We start from the raw sequence: 17,838 nt of genomic DNA, 5'->3' as shown, positions 1-17,838 counted from the left end.
GCAGCTCCTGGCACAGGGTGCCGCAGCCCCGGCGCGTCTCAGAGTGCTTGCACGTGTGAGCTGGCATGAGTGTCCATGGAAGACAGCATGCGTGAGACCTGGTATGTGCACACCCAAATGAGGCACAAATAGTGAGAAATAGAGTGCTGGTGCTTGGATGCTCTCAGCTGTGTGTGTGATGAAACTTGAGGGTGAGCGTTGGTGTCTGCTCTGGTGGCAACACTGAGTGCTGCTGTGTGTGTGGGAGGGTGACACTGGGTGCCTGTCCCACCCCTTGGGCTCGCCAGTTGTGTGCTGAATGCAGCCTATCCCTGGCTACAGGTTTCGCGGTTCCCTCATTGCTCCAGGTTGCCTTGAAACTCAGTCTAGATCCTTTCAGCAAAATACTTTGACCTCAAGTTTAGCCAAGCAGCGACTCCTTGAGCTTCTCCTTTAGCCCAGGGCCACAGGAGTGAGATGCCAGGAAAGAGACTGGGTCCGTGATGGAGAGCCGGCAGCTCCTGCTGCTGGTGCCGGTGTCTCCTGGAGGGATCCTTGCCCATGCCTGGGCACGGTGCCGGCAGCACCCGGGCAGTGGCGACTGTGGGCTCGTGGTGTGGAGCATGGCCCCCATGCCCAGCTGCAGCGTGATGGGTGCTCCCTCTGCACCGGGACAGAGCTCCAGCACGTGCCAGTGCTGGAGCTCTGCTGCTCACCTTGTCCTGCTAGAGCATGAACCACCAAAGCGGTGAGAGCTTGGAGTGGGCTTGCTGCCCTCCTGCTGGTGTCCCCGGCTTTGGCCACACCATGGGCTGGGCTCTGGCATGGGGCAGCGCTGGGTATAAGGAGCTGCCTCTTGCACCACCACTGATGTCTTGGTCTTTTCTAGGCTCCTGGAGATGCTGCCAGCTGCCTTACGCCGGCCCACATGAACCGTTGGAGAATGGCCGTGACAGGCATTGGATGGGCAAGGGATCTTCGCCAGGCGCCAGGATATCCCCCCACCAAAGCCGGACATCACGAGTGTGAGTGCTGCAGGCCCCGGGCTGCTGGACCCCTTGCCTGGGAGTGTGTGGCCGCCACGGGACGGGCGAGCAGCAGCCCCCACGGCTCACCCCGCTAGCACCGCTGCAAAGTGCTGCGCACAAGAGCTGCCCCTCGCCTCTCGAGTGAGCCTGGTCGGGCGCTGGGCTGCGACCTGCTCTGAGCAGAGCGGTGCAGCCTGCTCCTGGGACATGCCAGCTGCGGACTCTGCCCTGGAGACCTGGGTGCAGCCCATGAGACACTGGCACCGACCACTTCTGCACTAGCGGCCGAGGGCTCGGGCAGCCCTTGTCACAAATGGACCTCTGGCCTGTCAGGATGGGAGTGCTGCAGCAGCAGGACGTGAAGCGCAGTAGGATGGGGATGCTCTGCATGGACCAGTGAGCCCCACGCTGCTGGTGTGGACTTTCCTCCACCTCCTCCCCAAAGAATGCCAGTTGCCTGTCCCAAATCTACTGTTCATGCAGCCTGTCGGAGTGTGATGGCGGAGGGTCTGCAGGGCTTCCCCTGGGCCGTGCTGCTGCTGTGCTGCGCTGTGCCGCTGCCGGGGACCTGGGCCGTGCACGTGGAGCTGGGCGGGCCGGAGCTGGCGCGGCCGGAGCTGGCACCGCCGGGGGACCCCACGCTGGCTGGGGGCAGAGTGAAGCGCGGCTGGGTCTGGAACCAGTTCTTCGTGGTGGAAGAGTACACGGGCACAGAGCCGCTGTATGTGGGGAAGGTAAGGCGGCCTCGGTGGGTCCCTGCACGGTGAAGGACCCGTGGCAGAGGGTGGGTGGGTGGGTAAGGGGCCTGCAAGGAGGCTGCTCACGGGGCAGCTGGAAGAGCGGGGAGAGCAGGAGCCCTGTCTCTGCTGGGGTTTGGTTGGGTTGATCCCACCTTCTGAGATCCCTTATAGCCCTTCAAGGATTGTGCTTGTAGGGACAGGTTCTGTTGGACCCCCCAGACAACAGCAGCCGTTTCTTTGCCAATCTTCCACGCAGAAGGTGGTGGCAGAGCAGGTGTCTTGCTCCTGCATGACAAGGAAATCCTGTCCCTGCTTGTGGCAGAGGCGGGTGTTGCGGCATTTCTGCATCCTGGCCTGGGCCGCACAGGGCACTTCAGAAAATTCTCAGTCTGTGGTACCTGAAGGGCCTCAGGGTTGTCCGAGCCTGGAGAAGGCTCAAGCAGGGGTTGTTGGCCAAGGCCTAGGCTGGTTCCAGTGGTGCTTTGTGCCCGTTCCAGCCAGTGCTTGAGTGGTGCTGGATGCAGTTACAGCTAATGCAGCGCTCCCCCGAGATGTGGCCAGGAGCATCCACCCCGTCACACTCTGGAGGTAGCTTAGCAACAGGCTGTCTCCGAAGCGAGGCAGGTGCCTGCAGCGAGTCCCTTCCCCACAATCACGGCGTCAGCAGCCGGGAAGGATAACCAAGAGCAATTCCCTGTAAATACAGCTCCAGGGCTAGGAACCACCAGCCCCGCAGGTCAGGCTGGTGGGGAATGTTCCCCGCTGGTGCAGCAGAGCCGGAGGTGCTGAGCCATCCTGTGCAAGCCTGGACTGGGGTGTCTGCAGCATCCTGCACCGTCCTGCCAGTGTCCTGGGCTCCCAATGCAGTGGCTGGTCTTGCCCTCCGCGGCATCTCTCGTACCTCTCCACGTGCTCTTCCAAGAGCCAATACCATTTCCATAAAATCTGGGCTCTCCAGCTAATCCTTCTTCTGAACTGTAATTTCCCCTGAGGCTGCTGTCAGTTTGATGTGGATTTCTTTGGTTTTTTTTTTAAATAGAATTATGGGGTCAGCACTAGTTACAAACTTCTGCATGTGGACAGATCTATTTTAGATAGAAGAGAGGATTAAAGCGAAAAAAAGCAGATTTAATTAAGTTGCTAATATTTAAAGAAAATTGATGAACTCAGGCTTTATGAGTTGGAGCAAACAGAGTGCGTCTTTATTATGGGCTAGTTTTTGTTTGATTTGCTTTCTTTTTCAGCCCCAGAGTCATTTTTTATTTGTGTATCGGTGCTTTCTGTTTAATCGGTTTTAATAAGGAATATGCACCTCTGTTCACATTTAATTTTGATTTAATTAGCGGGAAGTAATTAACAGCCTCGTGAAATTCCTGGTTTTAGCCCTTTAGGACAAGGAAAGCACTTTGCTGTTTAACAGACTGAGCAGGTGGAGGACTTGCATCTCCTGGAAGGCACTGGCCACCGTGGGCCTGTTCCTGACGGGAGCGGGGTGGTGTGGGCGGAAGCACCGGGACCCCCGTCCCGTCGCGTGCTCCGGGTGCCCTGGGGCGCACGGTGCGGAGCCGCTACGGTGGAGTGTCTCGCTGACGAGCCGCACGCGTCGCCCTGCGCGGGGCGTCCCCAGGAGGCGGACGGGCCAGCGCGCCGTGGCATCCCCGAGACGCCTGTAGCTCGTTACGCTGCCCTCCCCCTGAAGCCGCTATTTAGCCGAGCAGCACAGATTTAGCTCTTTTAATCTTCCCTTGTAAATCAGTCTCAGCGTCCCCTTGAGCCTAGGCTCCATTTTTCTTCCTGGCTTTCCAGTTTGCGGGGATGCTGGTATCTGCTCCCAGTGCCCTTGGTTCCAAACAAACGTGCAAGGAGGATGCGCCGCAAGCCCGTGGGGCCTGGGGAGGCGCTGGGGCTGCCTCCAGGCTCACCCTCGTCACCATTAGGGACGTACAGGGGTCTGTAGGTTGCGCAGAGCAGCTGCCCCTTCCTCATGGGGAGCCCCGTCCTGCTGAAGCAAGAGCGAGGCTGAGGGCTGCAGTGCAGAGCAGCACGAGGGCAGCGCAGGGTCTCCGTGTGACGGCTGCTTCCCTGGGGAACGTGGTGCAAAATGCATCGGGCTGGCTGGTGTGGGGGCTCCCCCCGCCCCGCTCCCGAAATAAATACATAAACTGTATCTAACAAGACAAATATAATGAAGGTCTCGTAAAAAGAGGCAGCTCCGGTATAAATTCTTGCCAGTGGAGCTGTGTGTCTGAAAGGTGGATTATGGAACGGCAGTTTGGAAGATTGAATGGCCCATAAACATTTTCATATTTCATTAGCCGATTAATGGACTTTTTTCCTTTTTTTTTTTTTTTTCCTTTGGCAACTTTGCTGATTCTAAGCAGAAAGCATGGAGAGCAAACGAAGGCGGCTGACGAAGCCTTTCCGGGGCTGGTCCCCTTATGGATGGTCCCAATTAGCACCACACTGCTCTGTCAAACACATTCAGCCTGTCCAGTTACCGTTAATAGATTTCTCATAAGTGGCTGGATTGCGAAAACCTCATAACTCAGTTTAATGCCACCAATAAAATGATCAGTGGACGCCTGGGCTGGCTTCCAGTCAGCTCCTTGTCCATGGGGAGCTGCTATTTACCCTTTCTTTCCCTGATTTCAAATGCTGTGTTAACTGGGAAACTGCAAGAGAAATGGCTATGGAAGCATTTCCCAGGGACTGCTTCCATCCTGAGGGCAGGTTTGGAACCCATTGGCCCCTGGCAGGACATGTCGTGAGCACATGAGGTCTCGGGCAGGTCAGAGGGACCTTTTGTGCTGTGGGGACACCAGTGGCATGGGATGCCCCATGTGGCACCTCTGGCCTGGACATGGTGGGTTTGTCCCTCTGTGTGGGATGCAGGTGGCAGTGGCACTGGCTAGGGCTCCATGCGCCAGCCCCGGTGCTGCCACCCTCTGCCTCTTTCCCACAGATCCACTCGGACTCGGATGAAGGTGACGGCTCCATCAAGTACACCATCTCCGGGGAGGGTGCGGGCACCATCTTCCTCATCGACGAGATCACGGGCGACATCCACGCCACGGAGCGCCTGGACCGGGAGCAGAAGACCTTCTACACACTGCGGGCGCAGGCGCGCGACCGGCAGACGGACCGGCTGCTGGAGCCCGAGTCGGAGTTCATCATCAAGGTGCAGGACATCAACGACAGCGAGCCCCGCTTCCTCGAGGGGCCCTACATCGGCAGCGTGGCCGAGCTCTCCCCCGTCGGTAGGTGCGCCGGCCGTGCCCCCGTGGTGCTGCGCGCGCTGCCGAGTCGCTGCAAATCCCTGGCTGGGCAGCAGGGAAGGAAGAGTAAATAAGGGGACTTAGGGGAAACAAGTGGATAAATCCTCTGAGCCGATTACAGGCTGCGGCCGGAGCACAGGGCCGCGCTGAGGAGGCGCCAGCTGCCGTGTGCTGCAGCGGCAGGGGGGCAACCTGAGGGTGGCACTGGCGATGGGGGACTGGGGACACCGGTGGGGCACAGCCACTGGCTCTGGGCCGACCCGGCCGTGTCCCACCTCCCCTGTGGCTGCACGGTGCCCATTGACTGCAGCGCTGTGAGCTTTCACTGCCAGCTGAGATCGGGAGATTTGTGCTGCATGTGGTGGCAGAGCAGCTTCCCCTTCTCCCCTGGGGCATCCCAAGCTCCCCCCGGGGCTCCCAAGCTCCCCTTCCTCCTCCCTTCCCTGCCCAAATCCTCTCCCACCTCAAGCAGCGGCCGTGTGCTCCTGGAGAAATGAAAGCCTGCGTGTGGGCAGCAAAACAGGAGGCATCCCATTCCCAAAGGGGAGAAAGAAATTCAATTAATCTATTTTGCTTGAACAACTTTTTAAAAAGGCAGGAATTCTCAACTCTGAGTATTAGACAAGGATCCCAGTTCTTTGAAAATCGCTAACAATTATGGAGCTGCCTGATCAGACTGATGTGAACAAGGCATATCAAAGGAGACAGTGTCTATGCGAAATTGGAGATCAGAGGGAGAAAGAAACACGGTTTCAGAACATGAAAGCAGGCAATTCCTGCAAATTAAAATACTCAGAAGTAGAGAGGAGTGTTGCGAACAGCGTGGGATGTGCTTCCGAGCTGCGCGCTCGCCGCGGGAGCTGCGTTCCGCGTGCCGGGGTGAGCTCTGGGCCTGCGCTCACAGCGGGGCCACCCGCGGCCTGGGCAGCCCAGGCAAGCAGGGGCTGCTCGGCAGTGGCCCGGCCCAGTGGGACCGGGTGATGGGCAGGGAGAGCCTCGCGCGGTTCTTCAGTGTCGCTGCCATGTGGTCCCCTGCATGGGTCCTCAGCTGGAGGCCGCTGCTCGCGGCTCCTGCAAGCCCCGGCTCGCTCCCGTTGCCGCCGGGCTTTGCCCAGGAATGGGCAGTGCGAGCGATGGGAGCGAGGCAGCCGGGTCGTGGCTCTGCCGAATGCTCCGTCGCAGCCGGCCCTGGCGGGCAGAGCGGCGTGGGGCGCAGCGGGACCTGGTGCTGCCGCGTGAGCTCAGCTCCAGGCACTGTAAGGCCATAAGGTGCTGTAAAGCTGGAGATGCAGACCAGGGACTGCTGTCTGGGTATGGGGAGGGAGGTAGAGTTCAGGACTCGGCCAAGCACATGGGCAATACCTTGTGAGGCCTGTCCTGATGGGTGCTCTGCTTTGGGGTCACCCGTCCTGGTGTGACTGGGACTGGGGCTTTGCTCTTGGTTATGGTTTTCTGTCTGAGACAGGCAGAACATCCCTCCTAGATCTGAGGAGCATTTCCATAAGAGCTGATGATGGGTACCCTGTGCCTGCACAATGGTAGAGGGGCTCACCTGGGGCAGGAGGACTGAGCAGCCGATGAGACCTTGATGCAAGAGGTAATGCAAGCTCAGGAGATTGCAGGTGGTATGTCCAGTCTCTGCTTGGGTTGAGTGCAGGTGTTTGCCAGCCCCCTGGTACCTAGAGCTGTGCTCCCTGCTGTGGAGGGGGCTGCAAGAGGCAGGTTCTGGGAGCAGGATGTCCTCCAGCTCGGAGCAGGGCTACAGGGAGCTGTTGTTTGCTCCCGGTCTTTGCTGCTCGCCTGACAAGCGAGGATGACCTGCTTCCTCCTCCTGCCATGCTCCTGCTTCCCAGCCCTAGCTCAGGCTTGTGCCTAGGGCTGGTGAGTGGGTGGTTTTCCTCCTGCTCGCGGTAGCTGTCAGCTGCAGCTCTCCAGTCCCTGCCAGCGGCCAAGTCCCAGCCCCTAGAACTGGGTGCCTTCCTGGAGCACAAAGAGGACTAAAACAAATGTAACCAGATCAGCTCCGTGACAGTAAGAGCAGATCAAAGGACATTATTTGCATAATGAAAGAGTGCTAATTGGGAGGGAAAGTCATTTGATTTCCCAGTGTCTAAGTGAGAATGACAAGTAATGAGAGAACTGCTCAAACTCTTGCTGAGTAGCTGGGACTGCCGTGCCCTAGGGCCAGGACAGCCAGTTTGGCTGGTGACAGCATACAAGCTGCTTGAGTTGGAGAATAGTTGTGTTAGGGTGGACTGAAGGCTTCTTTCTCCAGGATCTTGTCCTGACAGTGGCCAAAGAGTGGGTGGTTGCGGGGTAAGTTAGGAACAGGATAAGCATTTGTGATGCTTTTCTTCTCCCAGCCAGCAGTCAGCTTCAGTTTGTGAATTTACTGAGCTGTATTTGCTTTTCATAGGTTCAGTGAACATCAGTGTCTTTGTCTTTAATGAGCTTATCCACGCTCACCTTAAATATCTGCAAATGGGAAAGGAAAAGTTTGCAAGGAGGAGAGCTGGAGCCGCAGAGAAGGCAGGACAGAAACCTCTAGGGACGCAGCCAGCTGCCTGGAAGCTGCGGGAGCTTCACCTTGTAATAGGAGATGCTAAAATTAGCCGTGTTTTGGGCTCCCTTGCGGAGCTCCCTGGGGTCTGCTCAGCAGCAGTCTGCTGCACACAGGCATGAGCACCCGCTGTGCTGCCTCCTGCACGAGTTCCGCTGCTTGCGCAGAGCGGAGCTGCAGGTCTGAGCTCACGTTGGGCCGGCCGGGGAGCTGCCAGCGACGGATGTGGCAGGAAAACGTGCATCCTTTCATCAGTACAGTGTTCCTCGCTTGCTGCATTTGCTCTCCTTACTTCTGTGTAGCACCAAGTCCAGATTAGAGATGATCTGGCTGTGCAGACAGAAACTTGGGGTCAAGCTCTGACTCCAGCACAAAGCTGGCTGAAAGCAGAAGTGATTATTGTAGAGAGAAATTGTTTAATCTCCACACTGGAAATAGAAAAAGGCTTCGTTTAACATGCAGCCAGAACATTCGTAGGCAGCCTGATGGGTAGATTTTTTTAATAGAAAGTGCTAAAGTTGGAGTGATAGGAGGGGCTGGAGTAGCAGGCAGCTGGGAGCCAGCATGGCCCTTCCTGCTGTCCCTTGTGGGACCTCCTGACCCTTCTGGGCTGCGCTCTGTATCACAGTGCAAGCTCCAGATCTGCACACTGGGGTTCCTGCTGCACCTTCTCCTCCAGAGGCCTTGTGCAGAGCCTGACCTGAGCCCCCATGGATTGGATTTTCTCTCCTGGACTCTGCCTGCTTGATGCTGGGGAGTGGAGGAGTGTCTCTTCTAGCGGGTTTCTCTGCCAGAGCTCTTAGAGGATGCTTCCCTCGTGTGTGTTTGAGTGACTGCCACAGCCAGATTAGCTCCCTCGGGGTTGTCCTGAGGGGTGTGAGAGCTCTACAGTGAATTCCCCCTGGGCCTGGCCTGGCTTTCTACCAAGTCAGAATGTTCCTGAGACTGCAGGAAGCTCGTTTCTGCTCCAGTAATTTTTAAGCTGCTCTGGTTTGTTTTCCTCCCTGGTGTTCTGCCTGCCTGCTTCTGGGGTGCACCAGACGCTATGTGAAGGCTGATGACTTAACTGTTTGTAAAGTCTGAGTGGCCACCCTCATAGCACCCAGGCCCGAGGTGGGAGCCCCAAACTCTGGTACCAGTCTGGGATACGTGGCTCTGCCTGTCAAGGCACTGCTCTGGGGGTCCTTTGTGTTCTGCGGGGATGAAATGACCCATAGAGCTGGCAAAAGACTTGCACAGAAAGGTGGTGCCTGGCTCTGGACAGCAGTAGAGAGTCCTTCAACTCAGGATAGGGCCCTCAGCCTCTGAGCAAGTAAGTGCTGGAAATGGCCCTGGCTGCTCTCTCCCCCAGGAGCACAGCTGCGTGGGCCGAATTTGGGGTTGTTAGGATTTTCCCACATGAGAAGAGCGCTCGGCCTCATCAGAGGAGTAGGAAGGGGCACGAGGCTGGTGATACCCACTGTTACAGGCTTTCCTTGTAGGATCCTGGCTCCTTTCAGGATCAGCACTGGGCAGTGCTGCTGCTTCTGCGAGGTCTCTGCTGCCTGCTGAGCTGGGGGCATCCCAGTGTGTTTGCCTGCCAGCCGCTGGCTGCTCTGCTCGGCGTGCAAGATGTTGGAGCATATCTGTGTCTGGAGCCATTTCAGGATCCTGTTCAGGGCTCTATACCGGGAGGCTGCTCTGAAGGGCTGTTGCACCGGCTGCAGCTCGGAGATGGTTTGGAAAGTGGAGGGAGGCTCTGCCAAGTGCTGGGAAAGATGTGGAAGCTGCAGGTGAGGAGGTGACAGCCAAAGCCAATCCATGTTTTCTGTTGCTGCTTGTTTCTCTTTGCAGGCCTGCGCCCGGGCTTTATTTCTGTCCCTAGGGAAGTGGCAGATCCCTTTGGCTTGCTTGTGGATTCCCTGCAGGGTCTCTTTGCTCTTGGATGTGTTTAGAGTTTGGCTGTTGACATTTATTTTAGCTAAAATGGTCCAGAGTGAGTGGCATAATAAGTGGTCTGGAGCCATTAGCCTTCTGTATGCAGGTGGAGAGCTGCCTCCCACGGTCCCTGGTAGGAAACCGGCTCCTGGGGGAGCCTTGGGACGGCGCGGGAGCCAAGCGGAGGGCAGTGGGACCCCAGCAGGCTGTGCCTGCAGCCACCGCATGCTGGGCATGGTGCTGCTCGAGCCCTGCGTGGCCCTGCTCCGTCCATGCCAAGGTGCAGGGCCGAGTACCCTGGGGGCTCAGGACGGCAGGGCACAGCCCTGCGGGTGGTGGCAGCTGTGCCCTGTCCGCAGCGGGTCACCTTTGCTGCGGGTCACCGCAGGTGTCCAGCCCACCGAGGGTGCTGCTGGAGGCCACGGTCTCGGCCCGCGCCGCAGTGGGAAGAGCTCTCTGATCTGCTCTGCTGGGCTGCAGCTCTGCAGAAGGAGAGTAAAAGGCAGAGTCTGCCAGCCTCATTAACGTTCATGTGAAATTGTTGCTTACCTCTGGTTCCTTGGGGTCAGCTGGTGGCGGGCAGGGAAAGGGGGAAATAAGGTCTTTATTTCTCTTTTCACATCTAAATATTTCTCTGGTTAGGAGCTCAGGATCCCTTGTTAAGGGGTGTAGGTTATGCAGCACATGATGTTTAGATTTTATTTATTGCGTCTTTTATGGCTGAGGCAGATGCCAGGAAAGTGCCGTACAGGCTGTACTTGGTGGGCAGCGCTCCGCTTGGAGAGCAGGGACTAATAACGGAGCTGGCGCGGGAGCTGGTGTCCTGTCTTGGTAGGAGGAGGGAGCGAGGTCTTGAGGCCTTGGAAGTGGGATCCTGGATTGCTGATACCCGGGGTGCCTTGAGCAGGCTGCTGGGATGCCCAGGGTGTGCAAAGGGGGTTCTTGTTGGCTGTCTACCCAGCACAAGAGCAGCGGGGAAGGACGGAGCGCTCCTCATTGCGGGTTGGCAGGGCATCGTGTGCTGCGGGTGCTGCCCCGTTCCTGCACCGCTCGGCCTCCTCGCGCTCTGCAGCCTTCGCTGCCGGCACCGGAGCGCTGCGGGACACGGCCTGAAGCGGGCGCGAGACCTGCCTGCCCGGCGCACATCCCGCCTTCCCACCGGCGCGGTGGTGCGGAGCGTTGGGCTGAAGGCAACGTAGAGCGTCGCTGTCTGGCCAGTGGGAAAACTGTGTAACGCCTCAGGAGAGCACATCGGAGAGGCAGCGTGAGGCACGAAGCCTGCTGCACGCTTGGTGGCTGGCACCTTTGGGTGGCACCTGCATGGTGACGGCACTGCTGTGTCCAGCGTGGAGGGTCTCCTGCCGACCCCTCTCTCCTCCGCTTGCTCTTGGGGCTTCCCAGGAGCTTGCTGGGGTTCGGGGTGGGGGTTGCAGTGCAGTTTGGTGCAGGGCACCTGGGACTGCGTGGGGGCAGGATGCCCCTGCAGAGCCTGGAGGAGGTGAGGGGGAGGCAAGGCCATCGTGTGGATGCACAGCCTTGCTAAGAACAAGGCTGCTGGCGAGGCGGGAGGCTAGTGCTGCCTCGGCATAGCGGGAACGTGCCTGGCAGAGATGCGCCATAACTTCACTGAAGACAGCGGAGCATAAATAAGTCGACTTGAACCAGCTTGTTGCTGAAGACTGATGAGGGGGATTCTCATGTTATCAGCAGAGCTGCAGCTCTGAGGAGATGGCCAGGAAGCATGAAAAGCAGCCACTGTAATAGCTTGTTGCTTTTCCAGTGAAAGCCCTTTCCAGGATGCTGGATTGTGGGGGAGCACGTGCATCCCTGCTGCTGGCAGCTCCTCCGTTAGCTCTGCTGCCTCGTGCCTGCAGTGTGGGCCCAGACTGGGCTGCTCTAGAATTGCCCCGGCCTCCCAGAGCTGCTGCTGCCTGGCCTGGCCATGGGCTTGGGTCTGCAGAGGGGGCGTAGGAAAGCACAAGGACCAGATTTACCAGTTTTCTTCATTTTCCCTCTGGGTGGTTCCAGCTCCCTTCCAGCCCCGCTGGGATCTGGGACGACTTCTGGCCTGGTTTTGCATGCACCACTGCGGCATGTGGGAGTGTGGTGATTCTTGGCTCAGGTGCTGGCAGCTAGGAGCAAGGCTGGCCCTGGACTGTCCATGACACAGGTTCAGCTGTGAGGTGGTCTTTGTGTGTAGGTTGGGAGGGTCCTGGGCCTCAGCCTGGTACTGCCAGTCCTCACCTGGTGTCACAGCAGCCCCAAGAGGTGCTGGAGACAGAGAGGAGGTGCTGGAGCAAGCTGTAAAACGCTCTGTCCTGGCTCCTTCTATTCAGGCTGGTCATCTCTGAAACACAGTCTACCTTTCAACTGCAGCTGCTTCTGCGGGATCTCATTTTCTATAAATTACCACCTTGTCAGCCCTTGGCTGTGATAGTGTCTTCCAGCAGGGACTTTCACAGTTGGTTTGATGTTTGCTACGCACAGTTCAGGGCTCCTCTTCCCATCCTGTACCTCCTCCCGCTGGGGAGGTGGCTGGTGCCAGGCTTGTCTCCCTAGGCAGGGATGCTCTGAGTCTGTAGCTGGGTAGAGCCAGAGGTGGGACTGGGCAGCTGGTCCCCCACAGGCCTGTGGCCACAGCATCTCTATCCAGGGGTACCTGGAGACAGGAGTAGACTTCCCCTCCTTCCTTCCATTCCTGCTCTTGTAACTCTCAGCCCGTTTGCTCCTGGCCCTGTTCTCATGTCCTGGGTCCTGTTTTTTGTCAAATTGAACATGATGTCAAATTAAAGCCATCACAGGAACAGTCAGAGTGAAGCACCCAGTTTAATGAGGCAGCGTTGAAAATCAATAACTTAATTGCAGCTGTTTGATGGACTTTTATCCAATTTATAGTTCTCCTGCCCTGCTACGTGTGGAGCATGAGGACGTGGTGCTGTGTCTGGCTCTGGGCAGGAGGCAGGTTCACTTCTCCTGGTCTCCAGCAGCTCCCTGTGCTGCACAGGTGGTGCTGGAGCTGGGAGCAGGCCCTGGCCCACAGGTCCCTCCATGGGCTGGAGGTGGCCACAGGGCTCGTGACTATCAGAGAAGGGGCAGGCTGGTGAGCGGGGCTTGTCCCTGGGTCCTTCTCAGAGGGCCCAGCAGAAATGGTGCCCAACTCTTCCCCAGCCATTTTCCAGCTCACCGGAACGGGAACCCTCCGGTGAGTGAGTCCTGCCCTGTGAGCAGCTGTGAGCTAACTCACGACTGGTTCCTCCTGGCACAATGGGACAAAAGGGCATTTTTGGTCGTGTTTTGGGTGACCTGGCATCTGGGCCTCTGGGGGAGATGTTTCTGCACTTGCATACAGCTATTTGCTCACTTTTGTGAGTGCACACATGCTGCTGGTGTTGGCGTCTGCTCTGCTGTTTTGACAGTCCTTGGCCTCTGGGTTTGTGCTCTTGCTTCTTTCCTGCTTTTATCTGTTTCCCTGTTGTCCCTGCTGCAGGCACATCTGTGATGCAGGTGATGGCATCTGATGCTGACGACCCCACGTACGGGAGCAGTGCTCGGGTGGTCTACAGCGTGCTGGAGGGCGAGCAGCACTTCACTGTGGACAGCAAAACAGGTGAGCAGCTTCCAGGGGACACCGTGGGGTGGCCAGGGCAGAGAGCAGACCTCAGCCTTGCTCCTGCATCTCCACACTTGATGTTTGTGCTGGGGTCCTGCCCTGCACGCTTGTGCCACCGGCATTGCCAGGCGTTGGAGGCGAAGCCCTGCGCTCCGTGGCTGCCTTGTGCAGTGCCCTCGTGGAAGCGCCTGGAGCGAGATCTGCTCCCAACCTGAGTGCCCCGTTCCACCACCCTCTGTAGTTCCATGCTCATTGCCGGGAGCAAGGATGTGCCTGCCACAGGCACATAAAACCTCAATGTGAAAGGTTTAAATACTACCAGAGGGCCCTTACCAAAGGCTGCATTGTTATCACCCGGGCTTTGATTAAAGGTAACACTTTAAATTAAGGATTGGTTTATAAATGTTCTATTAATATTTAATGCAAGAACAGTAGAAACTGTTCTATGCCTTAATAACTTATAATAGAGCCTATTGTAAAATGCATCTGTAATAAATCTCTAGCAGATGATACTCTGACATACTGGTTAGAGTAGACCATAACCAGGAGATGTTGGGGTATATATTCTCCCTGCCTCCCAGGAGTGTGACTCTCATTACCTTTAATGGGAGCCTTGCAAGCTTGCTAGAGAGGGAAGACAAACGCTAATAAGAGGTATTTAAGGCGCAAAGCATGCACTGAAGTACCCACCATTTAATGAATAGTCGTCAAAGGACAAGCTTGCTGGGTTGTTGCAGTCCTTGTTGGAAAGCCAGTGGGTGAAGTACCCCTACTCTGCTGAGCAGTGGTGGTATAGAAACCTAGCCTAAATGCCAAGTCTGTCAGACTGACCTGTGTCTATGCTAGCAGTGATTTTTCCAGTCTATATTTATGTAAGAAAGAATTAAATGAATTCAGAGGCCCCGGGGTAAGGAGGCTGGGGAAGGTACATGTGCCTGAGCCTTTGCATCTGTGTGAAACCATGCATCTCCTGATGTGCGCAGGCAAGCGGGTCACAGCTCAGCCTGTCACCAGTCCTGCTGCTGCTGGAGGAGGCCTCGAATCTGGGGCAGCTTCTGGGCACAGCTGGCACCCGTGCTGGTACCTGGTGGAAAACACCATTTTCTGGTCAGAGGCTGGTGCTGGGAGCTGGGATGCATGAACGCAGCTGCATCGTTCTGCCTGGCCTGGGGCTGCCCTGCAGCCGCCCGTGCTTTCTGCTCAGGTCTGCATTGTTTTATATTAAAAGGTGGCAGTCGGGAATGATGGGTGAGCATTGGAAATTTGTGTCCAGGTGGGATCTTGTTAGTCTGAGACTCTGCGAGGGGAAGCCTGGAACTGGGCTGCCAGGATGCGGAGGCGCCACCAAGAGCACATGCAAGCCAGGACATGCTGAAGCCGGGCTTCCTGCAACAACATTAATACTGCTGTTTTAGGACATAAACTAAAATGTGCCCTGTGAGCTGTGCTGTGAGTTATTGTCGCTCCTTGGATCCAGGCTTCTTGATTCCTTGACTTCTTGTGTCTTAATTCTCAAGCTGCCTGTTCCCTGTGCAGGGGCCTGGCTTGATTTACTGTTCTGCTCGCTCGCGACGCACAAAAGCGAAACCGCTGACAGGCTGCGGAGGGGCCTCGGCCCCTCTAAAGCACATCCGCGTGCGGGATTCCCGGCTCCCGGGCCGTGCCGGGCCACCTCCCCGGTGCTGTGAGCAGCCTGCAGCCTCCCTGCGCGCCGGGAGCAGCGCGCGGACCTGCCGGCGCGGCGGGACGCGGCCGGGCCTGTCCCGAGGCTGCGCTCCGGGCAGAGCCGGCACGTGCGGATGCGCTGCGGAGCCAGCGGGTCCACAGAGCATCCTCTGGAGCAAACCCCATCCCACTCCCACCTTGCGCTTGAATGGGTGTTTGTGCTGTGCTGGAATGCTGGCCTGGCCCCCGGGTGGCCCAGCTTCTGCCCTGAGCATAAGATTTAATTATCCATAGCAGCAGCATAACTCTGGGAGCCGCCGTTGTTATTAATGGCCGTAAAAAGAACCATAAAAACCTGGCGTGTTACATTTCTTGTAATATATGATAATGAAGAAACATTCATTTTCCTCTTTTGGCTCTGACCTGCTTTCTACCTGTTCTTGCACATGCAGGTGCTCCTTGTAGCACAACTAAGCCTATGGGTTGTTCACCTTTTTAACTGGGTCCTTTGCATCGTTCTTTGTAGTGCAGGTGTTGCCCAAGCGTGGTGTGCACTGTGGTCGCTTAGTCTGTCCTCCAACCTTGGCTGTTGCTAGCTGTAGTGTTCAGCTAGGGTTTTGGGCTGGTAGAGCTTCCAAAGGCAGGATCCAAACTGTACGGCTGGCAGGACAGGCTGCGTGTGAGTCCTGGGCAGCGGAGATGGAGCAGGACTCTGCTCAGAGGTGCACAGGAAAAGAACACAAAACGCAGCCAAGGGAAATAACTATGGGACATAAGAAGAGTATTCTTTACCACAAAAGTGCTGCATCCCTATCCTTGGAGATGGTCAAAACCCAACTGGGCATGATCTGAAGTAACTGGATCTGCTGTTAAAGATGGCCTGCTCTGAAATGTGGTTGGACAAGAGACCTTTCGAGGTTCTTCCAGATGTGCGAATCTCTTATTGCTGTGGCTTTGCGCTGAACTGGTGGGGGCATGATGGTTGTGACTCCCCTCAACTAAAATGTGCTTTGTCTGGAGGGTCTCCAAGGACGCGGACTTAGGAGCTAGAGGTATCTAAAAGCAAAGTAAGCCCATAATGATGGGATTCCTGGAAGGCAGTTACCTGCTGAGCACTTTGTCCAGCTTTATTTTTATAAGCCAGCAGTGTCTGCTGTTGAGCAGATTTGCTGGTATTTGTATGATGCTGTGAGTGTCCCCTTGCCTGGTAATTACACTCTGATTAATCTGGATCATGCTGGAAAACCACATGTGCCTTGTACCAGAGGGGATGCCGTTGTGTGTATGCATTATTCAACTATAGCAGATGCTGTCAAGAAGTAGGAAGATGAGTCCAAGTTGGAGGTTGTTCTTGCTGTGCTGGCAGTGTCCAAGAAGGGCAGGGTTTGATTTTTCTGGTTGGAAGGATGGTGAATTTGTGCATCTTGAGAGGTGATGGCAGAAACTTCTGTGTTCTGCCCAGACTGTGCAGGTCCCTCCTTGCCTCTTCTGTCTCTGTGCCAAGAAGGGATTTGCCACCATTTGCTACTGCTTTTGCAGAGCTCCTGGGGCTCAGGTCTGGGAGCAGAGGCTCATCTGGCTCCATGTGGATTTGCTGCCGGCAGCCGTTTGTGCTGAGCCTCACGGCGCCGTGGATGAGGAATCGGTGTGGAGCAGGCTCGACGTGCCGAGGCCGTGACCATCGAGGCTGTAGCGTGGGGTGGCCCGTGTGGCTTCAGAGGGAACAACTGCCTGGGTGACGGTCCTGCTGCGCTTGCAGAGGCTTGGGACAGGGAGTCCCAGTCCCCCACGTCCAGCCCCAAGTTCTGCTTTTCTGGGATGCAGGAGGTGGTACCTGCTGCCAGGCTGCTCTGGGCTGGGGACGATCCTGTGTCCCCATGCCCTGGAAGAGCCACAAGCAGCAGCTGGGGCTCTCGGCCACCCTGCTCTGCATGAGCCGCTTCGTCTGGTGTGTCCCAGGGACAGGTGACCTTGGAGGTGCCCTGGGAAGTGCCTTAGCACTCTCTTCCATTCTTACAAAGGGTATTATGAGCTGTATCGTTATGAGTCGCTCCGTTAAGTCATTACAACCTTAGTGAATACATGAGCTTTATCCCTCTCATCCCAATTCATCACTATTGTGCTGACATGAATAATTTTCATTATAAAATGCTTCAGACCCTGTTAATTAACAGAATTGCTTAAATTTCAATGAGATAGTTCTTGCCCAGAAATAACATTTTTATATTCCTAGCAGTGTCACAGGAGAAGCCTGTGAGCACAACCAGCTGGGGCCAGCCCGGTGCTGTTCCAGGCCCAGGGTCCTTGTGCAGGGCCCTGTGTGCCTTCCCCAGGCTGCATCTCACTGGGCCATGTGCTGGAGGCGCCTGCACCCATCGCTGCAGCGTGGCGGCCTGCGTGGACCACGTGGGCTGGGGCTCCTGATTTGGTGACTTGTGAGCAGTTCTGAGGAAGCTGGCACAAACCCTGGCCCCACCACTGGAACCCAGTACCCCTGACTGCCCTAAGGGGCTGTGATGCTCCCTCAGATAAAGGGATTTTGCAGTGCTGGGAGCATGGACCTGCATGAGTGGTGGCCTGGGGCTGTGAGCCACCTCAGCCTGTGAAGCTGGAAGTGCAGGAGAGACGGGGAATGAGGCAGAGCATCCTGATTCATGGGACTGGAGGCAGTGAGAGTGCAGGTAATTGCAGAGCTGGAATGACAGAGGAACCAGGGGAGCTGGGTGAAATTGTGCCTATCCGCAGCAGCCAGGGAGCTGCAGGGATCCGAAACAGTGGTGATGTCTTTATAATAAATCCTAACAATGATAATCGCTGGAATAATTGCTAGTCTCAGAAAGCGAGGAGAGATAAATGTCTCCAGAACAGTGCTGCCAGTTTCTGCTGCACCTGTAATGTCATGAAAAGGAGAAAAAATCCCCAATTCCTCCCAGCTCTTTTCGAGCTCCCACACTGGTGGGGCTGAGGTGGATGAGGTCGCTCCAGACAAGTGCAGAGGCGGTGGGGCCGGTGTCTCGGAGCCTCTGGATGTGTCCCCGAAGCCCCGTTTTGCCTCCTTGCAGCT

General features: G+C 56.6%; 1 protein-coding gene across 2 annotated transcripts in view; it reads left to right on the top strand.

Moving 5' to 3' along the window:
• Positions 1–1,077: 1,077 nt before the first annotated feature.
• The window catches only part of CDH22 (cadherin 22), a 36,978-nt gene continuing 20,217 nt past the window's right edge, over positions 1,078–17,838 (top strand). For both annotated transcript variants that reach the window (XM_088523597.1, XM_088523598.1), the window contains exons 1-3: positions 1,078–1,741; positions 4,710–5,004; positions 12,987–13,106. In XM_088523597.1, coding sequence (XP_088379723.1) covers positions 1,454–1,741; positions 4,710–5,004; positions 12,987–13,106 — 703 coding nt within the window. In that variant the 5' untranslated portion in view covers positions 1,078–1,453. The remainder of the gene's footprint in view (positions 1,742–4,709; positions 5,005–12,986; positions 13,107–17,838) is intronic.

Source organism: Tinamus guttatus, unplaced genomic scaffold (genome assembly GCF_059628265.1).
Source record: "Tinamus guttatus ecotype Peru unplaced genomic scaffold, ASM5962826v1 Tinamus_guttatus_pri_ptg000194l, whole genome shotgun sequence".
Classification (NCBI taxonomy): Eukaryota; Metazoa; Chordata; class Aves; order Tinamiformes; family Tinamidae; genus Tinamus; species Tinamus guttatus.
The sequence above is the reverse complement of the archived record's forward strand: the minus strand, read 5'-3'. Positions and strand labels throughout refer to the sequence as shown.